This window comes from Ambystoma mexicanum, chromosome 1p (assembly GCF_040938575.1).
Source record: "Ambystoma mexicanum isolate Mex_15411 chromosome 1p, UKY_AmexF1_1, whole genome shotgun sequence".
Taxonomy (NCBI): Eukaryota; Metazoa; Chordata; class Amphibia; order Caudata; family Ambystomatidae; genus Ambystoma; species Ambystoma mexicanum.
Genome location: NC_090921.1, coordinates 602,369,210 through 602,391,894, shown reverse-complemented (window position 1 = coordinate 602,391,894; position 22,685 = coordinate 602,369,210). Strand labels below are relative to the sequence as shown.

The 22,685-nt window shown below is 42.2% G+C and overlaps 1 protein-coding gene across 4 annotated transcripts in view; it reads right to left on the bottom strand.

Annotated features, from left to right (window-relative positions):
• Positions 1 to 22,685, bottom strand: part of LOC138576579 (CD209 antigen-like protein C) — a 315,008-nt gene that overhangs the window by 8,489 nt on the left and 283,834 nt on the right. For all 4 annotated transcript variants that reach the window (XM_069649568.1, XM_069649567.1, XM_069649566.1 and 1 more), the window contains 2 exons: positions 12,716 to 12,867; positions 5,793 to 5,899 (listed from right to left, as the gene is read on the bottom strand). In XM_069649568.1, the coding sequence (XP_069505669.1) occupies positions 5,793 to 5,899; positions 12,716 to 12,867 (259 nt within the window). The remainder of the gene's footprint in view (positions 1 to 5,792; positions 5,900 to 12,715; positions 12,868 to 22,685) is intronic.

The window sequence follows — 22,685 nt, the reverse complement described above, 5'->3', positions numbered from 1 at the left end:
TTGAATGCAACACTTGCTGATACTGGTAGCCAGTGTACCTCTCCTCTGATGGCACAGATATGATCAGAGCGCTTAAGCGCCAGTGCCGCTCCCAGAGCTTTATTCTGCAGTAGCTGTAGTTTGGTTCGGTAAGTGGCAGAGGTCCCCATGAGGAGCACGTTGCAATAATACAATTTTGAAAGGATGACTGCAGGTGCGAGTGTGAGGCAGTTGCCTGGAGTCAGAAATTGTCTGGTCACGGAGATGACCTGCGAAGTATAAGCCATGACTGATGACAACGCATGTATGCGTTTGGTCGTGGTTAGCTCTGCTTCAAGATGTACTTCCAAGGTTTCTATCTGTTTCAGGCCAGGGATGGTGGTCCCATATATGCAGATGGAGGAGAAGAAACGGCTTAGGTTTTTTAGGTGGTAGGGAGAGCCGACAATGAGGAGCTCGGTTTTCTTGTCATTAAACTATCTGCATATTGTACTTGATACATTATGTAACCTTGTAAGCTGTGCATAACCCTGCCGCGCCCTGTTACTCCCGGGTCTGATGCGCTTTACAAATTTAATAAACAAACAAACAAACAAACAAGCACAAGTTTGTGTGGCCATCCAATTTTGTATAGTACTGTAAACCGAATTTATAGGGTTGGTGTCTTGGGAAAAGTGACCTGTGATAAGAATGAGTATTTGGGTGTCTTCTGCAAAGTTGGTGTAGATGACACCCAAGGAAATCCAAGGGGTCAAAGAGGGGTTTGGTCTAACTATTGTAAAGCGTGGATGAGAGGCAAGCTCCCTGTGGTACACTAGGAGTCTCTAGCTCTTAGTATGACAAAGAGCTCTTTGGTATTGGAGCCTGCGTTATTTATGTGCTCGTTAAATGTGGTGACTTTGGTGGTGATGACAGAGGCTATGTATTTGCATACGGACGTGGCGAGGGCAATGGCGTTACTGGAGGAGGGCTTCAATTTGTAGAGTTGATCCTGGGCTCTTTTGTTCCTACACAGGAATATGAGGTCATCATTTAACCAATTATTGTTTGTCATCTGGGATTTAGGTATTTTAGGGTGGCTAGGGGCATGTTTGTCCATGGTGGTAAGCAGACAATCATGATATTGGTTATCAATATCAGTACGGTTCAGGTTAGAACAAGGGGTGCCTGATTCCAGTGCTGCTGTCAGGGTGGGCTTTAGAGCCTCATGTGACAGTTTACCAGTGTTTATGACCAGTATGGAACTCAGTTTGGGAGTTTGCGTGATGATAGGCGTGAGGGTGGCTAGGTTGAAAAGGATGAGGAAGTGGTCTGACCAAAGGATTTCATTGATGGCAGTGATGTCTGCAGTAACATTAGATATGAGGAGCCAATCAAACATAGAGCCTTTGGTATGAGCGGGGGAGTCGACTATTTGGGTGAAGTTTATGTCTTACAGGGCAAGAGTGAGGGCAGTGGCTTTGGTATCAGCCATGTGCTAATATCCCAAGTTAATATCGCCTAGGTTGATGCATTTGGTAGCAGGTCTTAGGAGTGGTGTGATCAGTAAAGGTATGTCCAGGATGGGGTGACTGGCATTGTTGGGTTGACGGTAGATAAGGAGTATATTGATGGTGGTCTTTGGGTTGGTTGACAGTTTCGTTAGTAGCGTTTCATAGCTCGGAGTGGTGGGGACGGGGCAGGCTCTGAATAGAAGGGAGGATTTGGCAATGAGAGCCACTCCACCACCTATGGCATTTAGGCGATCAGCCTGAGGATGGTGTAATTGAGTGGGATGGCCAAGGAGAGGAAAGGGCCTGAGGTATCATGAAGCCAGGATTCCGTGATGGTCAAGTTAGTGTTCGAGTGTAAGGTCATGGATATCTATAGCATGGGCTCCCAATGATGAAACGTTCAGCAGGGCACGTTTAAGGCAGCTGAGTTGTTCAGGCTCTGGTTGTTTGAGGGCGTGTTGCAATGAGTGGGTTGGTGAGTGAGAGTGGTGTATTAAGGGGGTAGGATGTGTGGAGGCGTTTCTGGACTCAGATAGTCATTTGTTGGTGGGGAGGTGTGGCTGAAGGGTTGTTCTAGCTCTAAGTCTCACCCGCCGAGAGTCACCCAAGCAAGGTTGGGTTATTCCTAGATGTGCAGGGTATGGTGTGAAGGTTGGCTATGTGGCAGATGGGCTATTCTGCTTCTAAGTTCTGCAAGTCAGGAGTCACCCAGGCAAAGTTGGGTTTCTACTAGGTGTGTAGGATGCGGAAGTGCTGGCTGGCTGTGTGAGATGAGTTGAAGGAGGACAGGAATGGTATAGGACAAGAGAGCAGAGATGTACTCATGTAGTTCGGGATGTGGGAGTGGTAGTTGGAGGTCAAGGCTTTACTAGTGGGCTTTGTTGCAACCAGACATTTTGCCTGTACCGTGGCCTCCAGAGCATAGGTGGGTAGTGAGCAGTTCACCAAGTTGTCACTTATAGGTAAAAGGTGTAGCATAGCGGGAGCAGCGCTCAGAATGACTGAGCGTAGGGGCACCTGTTTTTCAATAGTAGCTTCTTTGGGCATTAGGCAGGTGGGCAGATAGTTTTTCGACCAAATCTCCATACTAGAAGTGCGAGAGGACAACCAGTCACCAGTAGTGGCAACCAGAAGATCTAAACATGCAATAAGGCAATTACCTGACAGTGCAACAACATTTTTACAACGAGCAGGCAGGCATGTGGCATTAGTATTTTCTAAGGGTGCTTAGTAAAGTGGTAAGAAATTTCTGGCAGCAGCATTAAGTGTTATAAAGCAGGAGTACAAGTCTCTACCAGGGTCACCATTTAGGACCGTTGGGCATATGAGTGGGAATTTCACAGTATTCGGTACTTTAGTTCCATCATTGTGTTAGAGCCAGTGACCAAGGCGGCGGCCTTCTTCAAAATGAGCTTGTGCATCAATTTCGAAATTAAATAAAGCAGCATCAGCCTCCTCCTGGAATGCAGGGCTCGACAAGAGCGGCAGAGATGCCAGAATCTTGGTTTCAGCAGTGCTTGTTTTGTTTGTTGCAGGTTTGATCCCCAGTATGGGGATGGTCCCCGGTAAAAACTTTGTGCACAGGCCCATTGTCCAGGGCCGGATGTCCGTTGAGTTTCCCTTCTTACTTTCCTTTCTCTCCTTTGTCTGATCTCAACCCTTTTCCTTCTTCTCAGTGTCTTTCTTTTCTTCTTCCTTCTTTTTTGCTTCTTTGAACAACACTCAGCGGACTAAGGTTATATAATGAGCGTTCTAGTGTTTTGGTAGCTGGCACTAGAGGAGAGTATTTCTTTGGTTTTGTTTGTGAAGTTGAATGATCACCTCAGGTGTTATTGTTCGCCTTGAGAACCAGTAAGCAAAGCAATGCAAGACTGAAGACGCAATATGTGTGCAGCATCCATTTATAATTATATTTTGCTTATGGGCTTAGTTGTGATAAGGTTAAATGCACAGCTTTGATATAAAAAAAACAGGTTGTATATCAATGAATTATAATTACAGCATTTCAAATAGGTTTTTGGACAGTGAATTACGGTTAGTGTGTTCTTGCCTTGATGCTGAGCGTAAATAATTGAGTGCTCTTTTTTTTCTCCAAAAAGTGTGGGGATTTGTTTTTAAACCACCATTGTTATTATGTTAAGAAAGCATAACTAGATCATGCGGATAGGAGCATTTTATTCAACATTAAGTAAACACTGGGGCGGGGGGGGACTGTTGCTGACTGCTTTATTTTCATTCATATTTCCAGTGTACAAAACAAACACACAACAAAATCTTTGTCCCATAAAACCAAGTAAACAGATATTACTCCCGTAGGACCTATCTTCCATGTCTTTCATTCTTTGTACCTGGACCTGACTGGCAACATTTGACAGGGGGGTCGGGGAGTATCATTTTCTGGCCCGTAGTACGTTAGCCTAAGGCCTCAATGCACCAGGCCCACGTTCCAGAACAACTAAAATCAGAACAAACCTCTACCACTCCTTCACATTCTCAAGTATATAGTCGACATTTTTGGCATTTCTTTTCTTTTACACAACATGTCGTTATGTTTATGGTTTCTTAGAGACCAGGACACCAAGAAACTCTCCCACATAACAAAGTAAAATGATTTCTTGAGGATAATATAATTGATGAAATTGGAAAGCTGCGATCTGAGTCTAGGTTTCCTTGTGTCCCAGTTTGCAATTTGACAGCAGGCTGCATCTTCTCCCATCCGACCCTATCCTTAGTTTTAGACCACTCTAAAGAGGTGGCGAAGCTAGAGAATTCAATGGTAGAGCCAAGACATTGCTGCACCAGGGGTCTGGCTTCACTCTCAGAGCCAAATATGAGCTGGCACAGCAAAACACACATCCCTGTCCTCCTGCCTCCCAGCTGACAACACAAAACTGATAGCTGCACGCTCGCTATAAGACCCTTGCTTGGCATCCTGCCTCCCTACCAGTATGCACTGTATAAATGTTTACAATTATAATTATTCATGGATTAACACTGTAGATTATAAACTCATATGAGTGAGACTTTCTGTACAGATAGGTCAGGAAAATAAAGCACAGTGGTCAAAAGTGATTTGCTCAGGATCACATAATGTATGAAGTATGGAAGGTGGGGATTTGAGCCCTGGCTTCCTGGTTACACAGTTTCCAATTTAGAGAGCAGGGCAGACTGTATCTTGCCCTCTCCCATTTTCTGTATCAGAAACAACAAAGGGTTTTCTGCATAGTTGTTAGTTTAGAACTAAACTAGAACACTGTTCAATAAATCTAGGATCTATAAAAGGGAAGCCTATTAATCAGGGCTCAAGTCGAGGGTACACCCGGGGGACGGCGTCCACCCACTTTATTCAGAGGGTGGACTCAGTCCCCACAGCGAAAAGAGAAACATTGATGTCCTCTTTGAATTTATGAATTAATGCCGACCTCAAGGATCGAACCGCAGCCGGCGTACACTTCACCACTGCACTATATAACCTGATGAAAAATAACAAACAACTAAAGATGAAATATCCCATTTCGGTACTACAAGTACCAGGGAAAACTTTTGTATTGGTTCTCGTAGTTTAAAACATGCACATCTTTTAACGTTTTCAAAAACACTATTAGAAGAACATATTCTGTCTTGGTTTTGTCTGTGTGTTGATTTTATGAAAGGCAAATGCCATTCGTCCTGTTCTGTTTGGGTGGCCATGCAAAGCCAATTAAATGAAATGTGCATATTTCATCTTGATATGCTAATTTCTGGCGACGTCACATCCCTTTGCGTTTGTTGATGAGTCCCCCCACTTTAATTTTTAGGACTTGACCCTTGGCAAAAAGGCAAAGGGGCAAAGGGAGCAAAAAATGGCATCTGAATGTGTGCATTTGTGGATTTGGGAGCAACTTTTTTGCCACATGTGATGAGATGCATTGAAAATCTGGCCCTTGGACTTTCGTTTCAAGACAAAACTGCTATGTTATGGTATTTTATTTTGACTGGTATATGTAAATCACATTTCTGCCACGTAGGCTTGCACACATCACCCCAATGAGTTGGCGGGGATTGTGGCTGCAGCCCCAACATGTTGATACACTGCGGGGTGGAGTATAGGGTGGCAAGCTACTGCACTGATGTGGCAAAGGCACGCTAGAACATTTTTGGGCCCTGGCACTTATTGAGTTACATGCTCAACACACACAGGCTCCACACTCCATTCAAAACCAGTGAACCCCAACTAACTGGCTCCACCTGCACCTTCTTATGTTGCAAGACAGAAAGAAATGAGACTCGATAGAAGCCTCCGATATACAGAAAGAAGTTATCATGATGAGTTCGACTTACCGTGATTCTAAACGGGAGCCATCCACCCACTTCCATTGATTCTCCTGCTCGACGTCGGTCAGCCCGATCCAGAAGTAGTCATTCGCGATGGTCTTTGTGATAAAGGCCTTTGGGCGAAAGGAAAAGAAAGCAGAAGCTGTAGAGAGGGCAGCAGAACATTGTAAATGCGATTGCAGTGCTTAGTGTGCCTGCCGCCAATATCACATAAGTGGGGCGCGCTTAGTGATAAACACACACACATTTCCCTCTGACCCTTTCTGAGATTTTGTGAAACAGCACTAGTTGTCATCTGCCTGTGTACCTGTTATACTGTATTCCCGTTTGTTTGAACATATACACATATGCCATTTCAGCAGCAGGTGCCTACACTCCATCCGAGCGCGAGCAGCTGTCTTCCGCTCCATTTTTCTTAATGACATCTGTATACATTTGTGGACATATTTGTTCGGGTCAGGAACACTTGCGGGCACCTTCTGTGACTTCATTTAACCTTTTGGGTCTTATTAACTTTGCCAAATAGCCCCCTTATGTCATTAATCGTGATTGTAGTGACAGATGGTGATTGTTGATCCCTAAAGATTTCATATATGTCTTAATGAAACGCATTTAGATTTGCATAACCTTTTGTGAAAAGATAGTCCCATTTCTAAAATGTCACAGGTGCCACAGCTCAGGTCTGAGTCATTTATTAGTAATTTAGTTTGGTCCAATTTGGCCTACTTCTCATGTGATATTTTGATGAGTGTAGAAGTGTTTCTTTCAGAGTGTAAGCCCAGTCTCTAGCTAGCCCTGCTGAAGACTGGTGACAGATATTTTGTTGTGAAAGCGGTGAGTCCACTTTGAGTTTGAGATCTCGGTTCTTTACGCATATGTTTGTATACTCTTTTGTGCTGGACCATGAGATTTAAGCAGTCCCATTGGTTGAACATATATCTGTTTCTTATATCTTTTCATTTTCTCAAGGTTCACTGACACAGTATATATAACATACAGACTTTTAGTTGGCTCAATTGGCAGGTATGAACTAGCGCAGTGGATGTGTGTGAAGACTTATATATGACATGGACAATGTACCTCTGTCCCCAGGTACTAGCCAGGGAGAACAAGAAAACTCGCTAGCCGGCCTTTGGGGGCCACAGGTGGCTGGAACAGCTGCGCCGGATCTCCAGGTGACTGAAAGGAAACCAGGAGAGGTAAGTGATACTGTACAATGGTCAGTATAAATACCACAACTAAACCCCCATTTGGTGTCCTACCTAGTGAGAGACAGGAGAATGCTCGGAAGCGAGCAGCATAGGCAGGACTCCTGTGGGACAGGAGATGCCTCCTCGCCCTGGGGGACGCAGGGGAAGATGAACGAGGGCCCAGCAACCTGTTGGTGTGCTGAGTGAAGCTGTACACAGTTCCAGGGTAACACACACAGTTCAAATCCAAAAACGCGGTAGCAGAGGAGTTCCAAGAATCAATCCGAGAAGCAGTCCGGGATAAAAAAAACATATATTTCCAATCAGGCAGTGACAAGGTAGAAGGGAATTCCGTGAGCAAGTCCAATGTCCAGAGCCAAAGTTCCAAAAGAAAAACCAGAAAATATCCGTGAAGCAAAGTAACCAGGAACGCCACTCGCCGACAAGGAGAACAGCTGAGAAGCGGTGTCTTGAGCGTTGATTCCGCCTTTAAGCAGGTAGCCCTGGCAACGGATCACGTGACAGCCTACACTGCACACATGTTGCAGTGGACGCTCTTCGGGCTTCCCCCACTCGCCAAGGCAACCACCAACAGGGTTGCAGACGGGAACGCAATGGAGGCGGTTTACAGGGCAGAAAACGGGTCCCTTTTTGAAGCGGGGACCGGACCACGGGCGTGGTGCTCTCGCAGATGCACGGCCATGATGGCGAGCCAACCTCTGGAGGTGAGTCCGTGCCTGCTTGTGGGACGTGGGCGGCGGCATGACAATGTGGCACTTGGGTTCATAGTAGCCTTAGCATAATGCATGCCACTGGGTGTGGTAAACCGACTGTAGACCTGTTTTTCATTGGAAGTTCAACCCAGAGATTCATGAACACCTTTTATTGTTCACATCACTATGGGTCCATTAGGGGATTTTGCACTGTTCAAGGGAGTACGTTCGGAAGCACTTATTATGCATCTATGTTTTGTGTGTACTCGGATTGCATTAGTGGTATTGCCAATTCTTGTTTTTCGATAACTAACATTTTTGTATTATCATGGGACAGATCAGTTGTATCTAATTGAAAGTTCTATGTGTTGTTTCTTTTCCCATATGTTCCCTTGTTGTTTGTCCGATACCTTGTCCTTTTCATGTCTTTCTTCATGATATTGCCAATTATTTTACATTTTGTTACAATATACTTTATACACGTGTGGGTTTAAACTGGTTTATATGTTTAACCTAATGTACACGACTTGCTGACATAATTCTGAATAAGCCCTGAGGAAGACCACCACTGGTCGAAACACGTGTTGTGTGAGTAATGCCTTTAATATATGATGACAATTAGAACGAGAAATACATTTGACTGATTTATGGATAAAAAGCTTTCATACTATATTGTGCTTTGTGCTCAGGTCAAGAGGAACACACATCCATGGGCGTAATTTTAGGGGAGGACGGGGGCGTTTGTCCCCCCAACTTTCATGGCACACCATTTTGTCCCCATTCATTTGGCTGGGGCACCTTTTAATCAGTTGTCATGTCCCCCCAACATTTTCAGCAAAGTTACTCCACTGCACACATCCACCCTGTTATCAAAACACCACACTGACAGGAGCTTACAAGAGCACTCCTCTGAAAGCACTGCAAGGCATGTGCACCCAAAACAGGGGTGTTCAAGATTCTTGGTGTAGTAGCTGCCTGTAAGGCTAATGCCATTTGAGTCAACCTTGATGGAGGCCTGTCTCCCCAAGCCTCATGCCAGCAGCTGAGGTGAGTGTCATGCATGCTGGACGCTACGCTCGTAGAACAGCTAGACCGTTCTACTCTAAATGGAGGCTATTCGATACGTTACCGGGAAAACGACGTTTACACTTTACACGTCGCTAACTTCACGTGACTTGCTTCGTCACGTGAACTACGGTATCACGTATTTAAGCAGCGTAGAAACTTCACTCGCTGCTTCTGATCGTCTCTATTGGCGTCGTGTAGCTGAACCTCTGATCTACAACCTGGTATTTTCCTACAGCTACTTTTGGGCCTTCGATAGCGTGTGTTCCGCCACACGCTGATTCCTGGAGCTATCCCTTCGCGTGCTATTCCACACGCGCTCTTCGTCTGCAAGTGCGGCCGGCCCAGGCTGCGTGAATCCTGCCCGCGTGTTAAATCCACACGCGCTCTTTGTCTTCATACGCGGCTGGCCAAGGCTGCGTAAATCCTGCCCGCGTGTAACATCCACACGCGCTCTTCGTCTTCAAGTGCGGCCGGCCCAGGCTGCGTGAATCCTGCCCGCGTGTAAAGTCCACACGCGCTCTTTGTCTTCATACGCGGCTGGCCAAGGCTGCGTAAATCCTGCCCGCGTGTAACTTCCACACGCGCTCTTCGTCTTCAAGTGCGGCCGGCCCAGGCTGCGTGAATCCTGCCCGCGTGTAAAGTCCCCACGCGCTCTTTGTCTTCATACGCGGCTGGCCAAGGCTGCGTAAATCCTGCCCGCGTGTAACATCCACACGCGCTCTTCGTCTTCAAGCGCGGCCGGCCCAGGCTGCGTGAAACCTGCCCGCGTGTAAAGTCCACACGCGCTCTTTGTCTTCATACGCGGCTGGCCAAGGCTGCGCGAACTCTGCCCGCGTGTAATTCCACACGCGCACGTTGTCTTCACACGCGGCTGGCCCAGGCTGCGCGATTCCTGCCCGCGTGTAAATCCACACGCTCACGTTGTCTTCAAACACTGTTTTCTTCTACCTCCTGCATCTGTGGAATTAACAGAAGGATTGATCCCTAAGTGGGAAGGAAGCCTTTCAAGGATTATTGGAAGTGACTTTGAACTGAACTTTGAACGCTATCCTGTGGTGAATTCAACCCGTATCTAGCGTGAGCCTCGTTCCGTCCGGGATAAGTCTCCCTTACTAATATTCCCTTCCCTGTCGTTTTGTTCTTCGTTTCGAATCCATCAAGAGACTTCTGGATTGTTCTACCCAGAGATACAGGTCAGTGTGATCATTCCTGTCATTATCTAACTCATCATACTCAGGTTGGAGCAGTTATTCATGATACTTTAATTTGTCCTAGGCTGGATTACTATACCTTACCCACGCCCTTTCCAGTGATCCATCGCTCTGCCTGTTTTATCAGCCAGAGGGTTGTATCATTTGGAAGGTCTTTGTTGACTTCACGACTATCAAGTCGGGTGAACAAGGATCCGGAAGACCCTACCTCCTGTATCCTTTTGAATATTGTATCCTTTTCGGTTGATACTTTGGTGCATTCTGACAGTGAGCCCCTGGGGTCTCTAAGAGACGAATCCCTGGAAGGCTGCAAGCCAAATTGCTCTCAGCATCTCATCCCTTATCTCCTCTGTAAGACCAGCATTACATAAGGTGTATTGTATTCTTTAAACACACTTGCCCTTATCATGCAACTGCTTAAAGCTTGCAATACAAGGAAGAACAACTGCTACAAGTCACACTCAGGATCAGGGCAATTGAAAGTGGATCAGATCTCATAAGTATATCTATAGCCCAAGACAACGTAGGTCCAGTGAGGTTCAAAATCAGGAATCCAGCCTTCATTCCCTCTAAGACAAAATGTTGCTGTCGAAAAGTACACAAAACCAAGTGGGCAGAAACTCCTTACAACTCTAGATTGAATGTGCATTCTTGGTGGCTAGCTGCTACTGTTTTTGGGCGAAGTAGAGTTTAGAGCCCTGCGCAAGGTTCACTCGTGGGATAGGTGGACCATGAACTGGTTGTGGTGACCAATAGTAATTGATTGACAATATATCTCGCTAACACTTTGGAATGTCTTAGATCTGGGATTTTAGAGTTTGGGTTCATTTTCGAGTTTTATAGAATGAGTACTTTATTGATGTTTGCACATTCTGGTGATGCTAGGTACATTGCAACACGTGTGTGCTCCTTCTTCTTTGGTCTGCGTCACTGTTGGTAATGGTTTTAGATTAAATATCAATGGGGTGACAATTGTCCTCATTGTGAGTTTGGCGGTCTGGGAATAAAGGTGCCGGTAGCATCGTACCAGCACCCTTTCCAGACTACCAAACTATAAGTATGCCGGTAGGGGCACTGAACTACCGGCAGCCCTGACCTGCCAGGAGTTCAGGCCCCTGCCGGCATGTTTTTCACTGAAGCACTGGCACTGTTAACAACGGTGCCGGTGCCTCAGTATCCACATGCCCATGGAGTCCTAGTGGACTCCATGGCAATGGGGATTTACTGTACCACCGCTGCTTGTGATTTCCCAGTAGCAGGCAGTCGTAACATTGTTAAGGGTTTGCCGGTAACCCGCCGGCTACCAGCGAGTTTTACCGGCAATCTCGGAATGAAGCCCATTAATGTCTTGGTAATCCTCATCACCACACCCATCACCCAGGAACATAGGATTTGGAAAAGAAGGAGAATGCAATAGGTGTGCACCTCAGTGACAAATTGTTCTACCCTAAAATTGAGAATTGAGCCTGATGATAGTTTCAACTCCAAGCCTTTAAGAACAACCTTCTCTGCCCGATATTCAGTGTACAGGTCCTCCACTGAAGCATGAAAATATTCTCACAAGAACTTGCACATGTACCCTGGAATATTACAGCATGCAATGATGAGGTGCCCTAGTGATAGGCTTTGACGTTAGGTCTGGTGGGCTTTGAACCGTTGCAGTGACATGTCAGATTCAGTCAAGCCTGTGGCAATGCTTAGTACTATCTGCTGCGATCAGCGCTTGAATGCTTGAATGCTCAGTATGCTTGCCACGCACAGGTCATCCACAACAATGACTGTGGCACCCATTAACTGTGAGGCATTTTCACATCTTTGACACTTTCTTCCAAGTTTGGCCACTGATGACATTTTAAATAATGCAGCTATTGATCTCACATACCACAGACCGCAATGGATTTCCAAACACTCTTGCCCATGGCCCCAGACTCTACAGCAGGATGATGTTTAATATTGTTTAGTCTTCAATAAAAAGCTTGGTGCTGAATTCTGAAGCAGGCAGCATTGCATCACCCACCAGCACAACATGGCAGACGCAATGCCGATCAGCTCTGCCACAGCAACTACCCTCCAAACAATGTAATTTCTACAAAAGTAGTGGCAAGATCAATTGCGGAATGAACTGTAGTGGTCTCTTAGGTCCTTCAGAATGTCATGAAGCCTTTGGTGCAAAATCCACATTCAGGAGGTGTGCCTTTTCACACACCAGAAAAACCAACCAGTGCCACCTGCTACCACCACCATTCAAATAGTTTAACATTACCAACACGACCTTCAACAAAATGTATCATTGCAGGAAACTAGTGGCACAATCAAGTTTCTGTGAAAAATCGAAATCGTGCATTCAATAGTGTACTGTTTTGCAAAGTAATGAAAGAGACTGTACCATGTCATCATGCCCCAGAACAACCTGCTAGTGCCCCATATGGCCGAGCCTACTTTCTGTGAAATTCAGATTCCCCCTCAGATAAACAGCCACCACCCCACTCCCTCTCTGCTACCCAGAGACTAATGAAATGGGATATTTCATAGCCTGCTGAATTAGGCTTAACTTCTTAAGAGTTCAAGAAGTGAACATTTGTGTAATTTTGAGTTTGGCCAAGCGTATTCAATCCGGTTTACACCTGACCTTCATAGTAAACTGATCAGAAAGGTGGCACTCCTTAGCATACTAATAGCAATGGTGTCTGGTACACACATGGTCACAAATAGAGGGCACTCTTGCATTGCAAGGAGAAAAGTCTCACCTGTTTCGTGGAGTCAGTGATGATCACCAGATCAGCCTCATAAGATTTGCAAATGTTTTGGCTTCTTTCCCAGGTTTCGTGTACAGATGAAAAAAAATAGCACTGATTGTTATTTAACACCCATCTCTCAGGGCACTGCTGGATGAGGAATTCTGGCAAAGAAAAACGACAAACAAAACATTTGTCTTCAGTTGTGTAGTCAGACAATGGCATCCAAGGTGACCAATGGTTATAGTCCAGATGTACTAACAAGTTGCCACAACAAACATTTACTAGACTAGTGTGGGATCGTGCTAAGCTTCAGAGTTCACTAACCAGATAATACGCCATGGAGGAAAATGAAGGGGTTTGCATTGTGCATTAGTCACTGTGAATACCGGACTGCCTTAATCTCCATCCCCCTCCCACTGCTGTTTTCATTTTGAGTTTCAGTATTATTTTTAGCCCTCATGCACGACCTGCCATTATCATCCATTGCTGACCTGGGCCTAGAGATACTTTATATGGAGAAGTAGACCTTGATCTCTCCTTTCTCTACAACATTATTGAAAGCGGGTGACTGTAACCTACATCTTCGGGTTCATGATGAATTGTCTTACCTTACCATGCTTGCCTCTTCTTTCAACCTGGAACTTTCTTCCCGTCCCATCACTGAGAGAAACAGAGCTTCTGTGGAATTGATATTTAATAGAACTGGCCTCTTTTTGTTTACTCCATTATCCACAGTATTCCATTAGATGGCCATTTCTTGGTTCTTTAAACGTATTATCATTAGAAATTGATTTCATTTTTAATTCCACTCCTCCAGCTTCTAAGCATCAGACTGGGACTGAAACCATGTTGCATGGCAATGGCTTGACCCCAAGGTGAGCGTGTTGCTCCCGAGCTATTCTCCCAGTTCTTACTGCCCTTTCTTAGTCAACCAAATCGTTCTACCTCTTCCTATACTCTGCTTTGGTGTAATTGCCATTAGATCTCCACAGCAATCATGCATATTCTATATTCTCACTCTTTTCTCCCTTTTCGCTTTTTGCTTCTTTATCCTTGGATTCAGCTGCAGAATCATTCCATTTGTGCTTAACTAGTTACCTACTGCCCTTCTTATATATTTAAACCCACTAATAACCCTCCTCAACCATGGCTTCTCCATTTATTGATGTCCCTCAATGCACAACATTACATTGCTGCTGTAAAAACAATTATTCCACTAATCTTACAATCTCTCCAGTCTTTAAAAGAATTAGTATATTGTCATGTTCTTAAGTCTAGCAAAGTAGTCGTTCGACTGTCATTTTACCACAAACTTCTCACCCCTGTCACCTTTTTACTACAATGAACCGACTTTTGCCTCCACCTTCACACAGTCCCACGACATTCTGATCCATCTACTGAGGATTTCGTGTCTTATTTGGGTTTGGAAATAAAACAAATTCATGTGTTTCTTCCCAATATATATCAATTGTGTTCTTCAACATCATCTATCACAATCGTTATCTACTCTATCGCAACCTAAATTCTTATCATTTACGCTATGTCTGATATGCAACTGGCCCAGTTCATTTGGCTATCCCCGCAAGTTTTTCCTTCGAATCTCTGTCGGGTTTCCTTATCTTTCCACTTACTATTTACTTCTTCCTCATCTGTCTGTTTTTTTAGTGTGGTGTTGTTCTGTACCTTTTTTACCACTATCAAACTGCAATGGTTTATCTACTTGTAATGAAACCTTCACTTGATGGTATTCCTCTATCTAACTTTCTCTATTGCCCTATCCCTTCATCCATGTTAAAGGAATTTTTCCCTTTCAGACAACTGTTTTCCGCACAGCCACACTTTGCTATCACCTATGTATTCTGGTTTAGGCATGCTTAATGAACATAAATCTTGGGGCTCTTAGACTTGGCTTTTGCTTTTGACACTTTTGATCACCCTACTCGTATGTGTTTTCTGTCCTTCTAGGGTATACCTTGAACGGCTTCACCCCGGGTCACTTTTAATCTATGTAATTCCTTGTTTTCAGCTTCTAGGAATGTGTCATCATCATCTCCCTCTGTTTTGTAGGATAGGGGTTCAAAGAGGTCTGCATTTGGTTCCCTACGTATTGTGCATTAGACTATCCCTTTGTCCTCATTCATAACTTCTTTTGAGTTTCAGGCGTACTTCTATGCAGAAGACCTGACATCTTGTTCTCTATTTCGCCCTTCACTGATCGCGTTTTAACATGGTCCCCTCTTTGCTTGTCTGTCTGCCATCATACTATTGATGGCTCACCACTTCTTGCCACTCAACCTCTCTAAAACTGAAATTCTTTTTCTTTATTTTTTGATTGCATTTGGTTTCATCAAACCTTTACAATTTACAATAGACATGGATGCGTTAGCAGAAATGGAGAAGGTACTGTACAAGAGAGAGGGGAAAAAAGGTTTGTTTGAAAAAATCTGGGGAAAATTTCTATCATTGTACTAAACTTGGCGATTTTAGGAAGTGTATCTGTAGGGGTGGGCGTGGAGGGGTGATTAGGGAGGTGGTGCGGAATCAGTTGGGAGATGATGATTTATTATATCCTCCATTGTATATAGTTGTATTGTTAACTTGCTTTATATATTATTATCTTATCTGCCTGGTTGCATAAACATGTGTTATTTTGTACTTTGTTAACTTGTAAATAAAAGTTAAAAAAAAAAAAACCTTTACAAATTTTGACAGTAAAAAATACAGCAGAGAAAATAGATCAATTCATAGTAAAACTTCAAAGAAAAAACAGGGAAAAAAGAAAATCCAATTAACAAATAACAATTCTTAAAGTTCTGAAACTTGATTTAGCAGAGTTTTTTTAAAAGGAAAAAAGGGAAAATTTAGTTATACCCAATAATGGGAGAAAAAAGATAGATGTAAGCATGTTAAGGAATAACAAAAGCAACAAAAAATGACAATTCATCATAATTAGGACTCTTCTAAATCAGTCATAAGAAGATTCTATAAAAACATTAATTAATAATTAAAATGCAGTTCTTAGAATACAGTTTGGAATGTATACCAATAGAACTTTCAATAGAACTTTCAAACATTAAACCACAGTTCCAATAGGATGGCTTATATAATCAAATATCATTGGCATATCCTACTCTAGCTTAATACTCTTCAAAAAAGCCACAGAGGGCCAATCCTTCCTGTACATTCTGGATCGATAAGCAGCGTTTCTATATACAAAAAGAAAGTCCTATATTTATATCTGGTGTCAACATCCACTCTCCCCACATTTAGTGGAATTCTTTTTCACAAACTTTATTCGTTGAGCATCAATATATATAAAAACAATCATAAAAATGATCATAATACATAAAACACATACAATTTGTTAAAACCACACAAGTAGAAACACCATAAGTGAGTAATGTTGCAATAAATTCTCAAGGATCACAAATGTGTGTACATATCACACTCTGATTCCCATGCCTCGTTCCTTTCAGCTTATTCCCTATTAGTTTATTGCAAAAGAAACCCGACTTGTACAAGTTTCTGTTCTTAATAAACAATCATGTAAGACATTCTTCAGGGGAAAAAAGTGTCTTGTGCTGTTAAAGTGTCTTGTGCCAGAAAGAATCTTCTTGAATGGGGGAAGAAGCCCTGTTAATCAAAAAAGATGGACACCCTATTAGTACTAAATCACAAGGTATAAATCTCTATTACCATAAAATAGCACCCTGATCCCTCAAAGGGTGTCTCAGTATGTTTCTTACTATTACATACCTCTCTATCCCAAACATGAATCTTGGTTCTTTTCTGGTATTTATTGCAGATTCCCAATTACTTCAGGAATTCTTGCATTTCCTCTTCTGTTTTCTAAAATAGTGCACACAAAAAACCTATTAGGGCTATGGGACATCTGTATCATATCCTTTCTATTTTATTAGTCTATCTGGTCAGCATCGATAGTAAAGCTTACCTATCTGCACCTAGCCACCACGTTTTGAATTCTTTGATTCCTCTCAAATACGGGTACCAAAAGATGGTGGCGGCCCTATATGACAGAGTAAACAACACTCTGTTACAAATATGTTTTGTACCAACGAGTTCATCAACAACATTTCTATTCATACAGTGAGAGCTGGTAAATAAAAACTAACACTCACTTGTTAATTACTGGCACTCAGGATATCATTGTTCCCATTCTCATTCCTGAGGGGACTCTTGAAATAGGGAAAAAAGTATATGACCCAATCACCACGTCTTATTCTGGGTCCAACTCTGTAGAAACACAGAAATGTACATCACTTTCCATGAGTACCACCCCTCATCTCAGGTTTCCAAATTGCAACCTCTAATGTCGGGTTTCAAAACAAACAACAAATCTGACTACACTTACTTCAATGCTTCCGCCATCCACAGAGCCAACTGGTTACCTGTTATCCTAAGCTGGCTACATGGTGCCTTATGTAATTCGCAGCAACACGACTGCTACCAGCGTACTCGCGTAACGTCATGACGTCATTGCGACCTCGCGTAATGTCATAACATCATCGCGTCGTGCGCACCATCAAGAATGCAACCGCCTCGTGGGTAAACAAAAAAAGGAAAAAGAATTGCCCATGTTGTTCTGGGATATGTCGTTGAAAGACATTCTTGCCTAATGTACAACGTATACCATTTCATGTCCTAACCAAGTCCTTCTACAATTATTTCATTAGTATTAAAATACGCAAAACGACAAAAAACGCGTTGCCTAAATCCATAAGTTGTAATGATGGGGAACATAAAAAAAATATACTGACACTCCCTATATTATTCATGTTCATCAGCCGAAGTCGTGTTCTCACCGTACCACTCAAAGAATTGTACTTCATAATGAGGCTCAGGAGAAAGTCACCGACATAATTCAATATGCAAAAAATGGGCACCAAAACTATTGTACCTGTACATGTTTCTTCAGTTATTACAAAGACATGTTTCTTCAGTTATTACACAGACAAAGTTTAACAGTGTCAATCTTATCAGGATAAAGAATATAATAATACCCAAATGAAAACCAGGGTCAACATCTCGATTCTACTGCACAGCAGAGAGTGACCAAAATTGATAGGAGTGGTCGCAATTTGCAAATATCCACACATTAACTTTTTTGCAATAAACACGCATCATATTTTCAATTCTTGGAAAATGCATGATCCCCATTCTAATCGTAGTCAACAGAAATTAGTTTCTCTGGTCTCTTAATTAAGCCTTATTCCATTCCACTCCCTCATTCAGACCTTCGATATAACTTTTTGATAGAAAGATTAATTTCTGTTCCAAGTTCAGTAATTTCTTGTTGATCACTATTTGGGATTGGCCTCTGATTTGTTTCAAAATGCACCACTCAAAGTCGTGACATGAATGCATCATTTCCATAAAATGCTTGACCATCGGAGCTTGTACTACCTCATTCTTGATGCAGCTCCTATGCTCAGTCATTCTACTTCTAGATTTTCTGTTCGTTTTCCCAATGTATATGAGTTTGCACGGGCATTTAATCAAATAAATGACATTATTTGTGTTGCAATTAGTATGTTCATTAATGTTCCACAATCTATACATGCCCAAATCTACATTCAAAATCCTTTTTGTTTGGGCGCACATAGAACAATTCCCACAGGCGTAATGTCCGACTACTGGGGGTAAACCCCATAAATTGGTTTGTAGAGATGGTTTCTTTTTAACACTCACATCGTTCCTCATCACCAAATTCCGTACAGTAGTGCTTTTTTTAAAAGCCACAATAGGTTTCCCTACTTCATTGGTCATGATATTATTCCAATTCCTTGTAATAATACCCTTAATCTTGTATGACAAATTGCTAAACGTGTTAACAAAAACCAGAGGTGACTCTTTAGTACTTTTATCCCTTTGCATTTGCTGGTCCAAAAGAGATTCCCGGTTATTATTAAACGCCCTTTTGGCTGCTTTCTTTACCAATGGAGTAGGATAACCTCGATGTACCAATTTGGTGATCAAATTATTAGCTGCAGTTTCATATGATTCATTAGTGCTGCTGTTCTTTTTCAAACGTAGAAATTGCCCAAACAGAAGGTTGTTCTTTACATGCTGAGCATGGTGACTCTTGAAATGTAACGAGGCATTTTTGTCAGTGGCTTTAGTATATGGTCGTACAAGCTGTAACCCGTTTTCATGGTATATACAGATATCTAAATAGTTGACTTCCTTATTGTTCACACTGTTAGTGAATTTAAGATATCTGTTTTGTTGGTTCAACCACTGCATAAAGTGCCCAACTTCCTCTTCATTACCTCTCCAAATGACGAAAACGTCATCTATATAGCGAAGCCAACAAAGAATGTTACTCTGAAATGGATTGCGATTGTTGTAAACTACAGTTTCCACGAACATATTCACGTACAAATTCGCAACATTGGGGGCCAACATTTAATAAAAGCATTAGATACAGGATTATCATCCTCTCTTTTCAATAAAGTCTCCCCCACCACTTCCAAAGTAGCCAATTGTGGTATGTTGGTATATAATGCTTGACTATCCAGGAAAACTAATAAATTTGCCTTAGGGTAAAAAATATTGCCCTCTATTCTATTAATTGCATCTGTGGTGTCTTTGATGTAACTTTTCATATTAGGAATAAAAGGTCTTAAGTAAAAATCCACAAATTTGGAAAGGGGTTCCAGAAGGGAACTCACCCCCAAAACAATTGGTCTACAAGGAGGATTCTCTAAACTTTTGTGAATTTTGGGCATAGTGTAGAAAATAGGGACCCGGCCATTCTCTCTGATCAGGTATTCTCCTTCTTGTTTGCTAATCATGTGTTCATCCACGGCCTTCTGTACCTTGTCCCGGATGGTGTTTAAAAGGTCACTACTGGCATCTTTATCTATTTTCTGGCAATGATTCTCATCCGATAATAACCTTTCACATTCCTTGATATAATCACTCCTATTTAATACTACAATAGCACCTCCTTTATCGGCTTGACGAATAATGATCTTATCATTAGACCCCAGATTTCTCAAGATCTTGTGTTCCATTGTACTCAAGTTAGAATGATGAGGGATACCTTTAGTTTCCAGTTTAGTGATCTCCTCTAAGACTTTTCTTTCAAACACCTTAGATTCTGCAGAATGTGCATAAGCTGGCGCACAAAAGCTAGAGGGGTTTTTCAAACCACTACAATTGTCACCTTTATCAAAAGTGTTGGTCAGGAAGAACTCTTTTAAGTGTATTTTTCGCATAAACTGATTGAATTCAATCCTGAACTCAAAAGGATTATGGCACTTGGTAAGTACGAAATTCAATCCCTTATTAAGTACTTCTTCTTCTTTTTCAGTAATTTGGGTATCTGAAAGATTCACTACCAACCCCTGTGGCTTCGTGTTTGCATCCGTTCGGGGTCCCACTGTCTCTGATCTCCTCCTCTTCCTAAAAAAGATTGTCTTTGATTATTATCTCTTTGGCCATTATTTCTTGTGCTTCTTCCTCCAAACGGGCGACCTCCTCCTCTGTTACTGGGAATGTCAGTATCACCAGATTCCTCCAAATCGGAAGAGCCTCCTCCACTCGAACTGTACGAAGTATTACAGAAACATACTCTAGACTAATAAAATAGAAAGGATAGGATACAGATGTCCCATAGCCCTAATAGGTTTTTTGTGTGCACTATTTTAGAAAACAGAAGAGGAAATGCAAGAATTCCTGAAGTAATTGGGAATCTGCAATAAATACCAGAAAAGACCCAAGATTCATGTTTGGGATAGAGAGGTACGTAATAGTAAGAAACATACTGAGACACCCTTTGAGGATCAGGGTTCTATTTTATGGTAATAGAGATTTATACCTTGTGATTTAGTACTAATAGGGTGTCCATCTTTTTTGATTAACAGGGCTTCTTCCCCCATTCAAGAAGATTCTTTCCGGCACAAGACACTTTAACAGCACAAGACACTTTTTTCCCCTGAAGAATGTCCTACATGGTTGTTTATTAAGGACAGAAAATTGTACAAGTCAGGTTTCTTTTGCAATACAATAATAGGGAATAAGCTGAAAGGAATGAGGCATGGGAATCAGAGTGTTATATGTACACACATTTGTGATCCTTGAGAATTTATTGCAACATTACTCACTTATGGTGTTTCTACTTGTGTAGTTTTAACAAATTGTATGTGTTTTATGTATTATGATCATTTTTATGATTGTTTTTATATATATTGATGCTCAACGAATAAAGTTTGTGAAAAAGAATTCCACTAAATGTGGGGAGAGTGGATGTTGACACCAGATATAAATATAGGACTTTCTTTTTGTATATAGAAATTATATGCTCACAGAGCAAGAAGTCTGTTGATCCCCCACTGTGACTTGGAACCGTTTTGAGAATAGATAAGCAGCGTTTCCATTTGGTATCAGTAAAATAATGAGCGTAGTGATGCTCTTGATTACCAAAATAGGCATTCCTTAAATCCTTTAATTTTACACACTCACAAACCAAATGCTTGGCAGTCTCATTATTAGCATTACAGAATCTACAGTGAGTATCACCCGGGAGTATTTGTTTCGTTCTCAGCATAATTTGCATTGTTGGTAAGATGTTCCATTGGAACCTGAGCAAGATCCCTCGATAATGGCGTTTAGGAAATTGCTGTAGGATTTTGGAGAGGGTTCCTGTTTTTTTTTCTTCATGGGCCAGATGACTCATTGAGCTACAGACATGTTCCAATCCAATCCTGCTCTAATAGGTGTTTCTTAGTTAAATTTGGATTAAGTAATGTTTCCAGATTCGAGTGAATATTTAGCAAAATAATTTCACAGTTATTTTTTTAAATGATTGAAGAATTATGTTACATTCAATATTATTACTTATCAGTTCATATAACGAATTTGAGAGTGGAGCAATAATCTTTGCATAGAGAGTTAGCATTCTCCATTGCACTCGCGCCCAAAGTGAGATATAGCCCAATTCTAATCTAATGGCTGCTAAGGGTACAGCCTTAGGAATGCCTAGGATCCCTCTCCAAATCCGACCCTCTATTTTATTCAAAGTATCTCCTACTATGGGGACAGCTCTAGCCCATATTGTAATTTCGGTACTATTTTGCCCTCATAGAACAACAATGCTGGTTTTAACGAGAACCTCCTGAATTTCCGGTCTATTTTATGAATCTGAGATTCCAAAGCCTTAGATTTATACAACAGGTTTACCACGGTAGTTTTTAGTCCCCTATTGGCACTAATATGAAAGCCCAAGTATGTAAGGCTAGTAGAGGTAATCACAGGGATCCCTTCAATATGCCACAGTGGGTGGTGGCTTTTGCGTTCTCCTTTGGTAAATGAGACAATTATTTTTTTATTTGGATTGATAACCAGAGCATTTTCTTTCGCATATTTGGCAAAGGTATCTAGAAGTCTCTGCAAGCCAACTCTTGTACAATCAAATAATAAGAAATCATCAACATACGCCAGCCACATGATTTTATTTTCACCTTCTCTTGCTGCTAATAGCCCTTCATTCCTCAGACAAATAGCAGCATCAGATAGATATTGATTAAAAATTCAGGGCGCGAGGACACAGCCCTGTCTGACCCCTCGATGGCATTGGAGTCTTTCTGTCAAATCCCCTTGCTGATTAAGTCGCACCTGGCAACCACTATTCTTATAAACTCCTTCAATAAGATTCAGAAGACCCAGCGGCAAGCCCCAACTCGCCAATTTACTCCATAGTTTGTTCCGATTGACACAGTCGAATGCTGCTGAAAGGTCTACTGAAGCCATAAATGGCTGACCTTTATCCTTCCTCCATGCATCTTCCTGGAGGCACCTAAGGGTAAATCCATTGATATTTGTCGAGTGAGCTATGTGGAATCCTGTCTGAAATAAGATAAGCGGATTATGGTGATTTTCCCATTCTACTAGATGTGTAAGTAGGAAAGCCGAAAAGATTTTACAGTCGGCATCTATCCGGGCAATAGGCCTATAA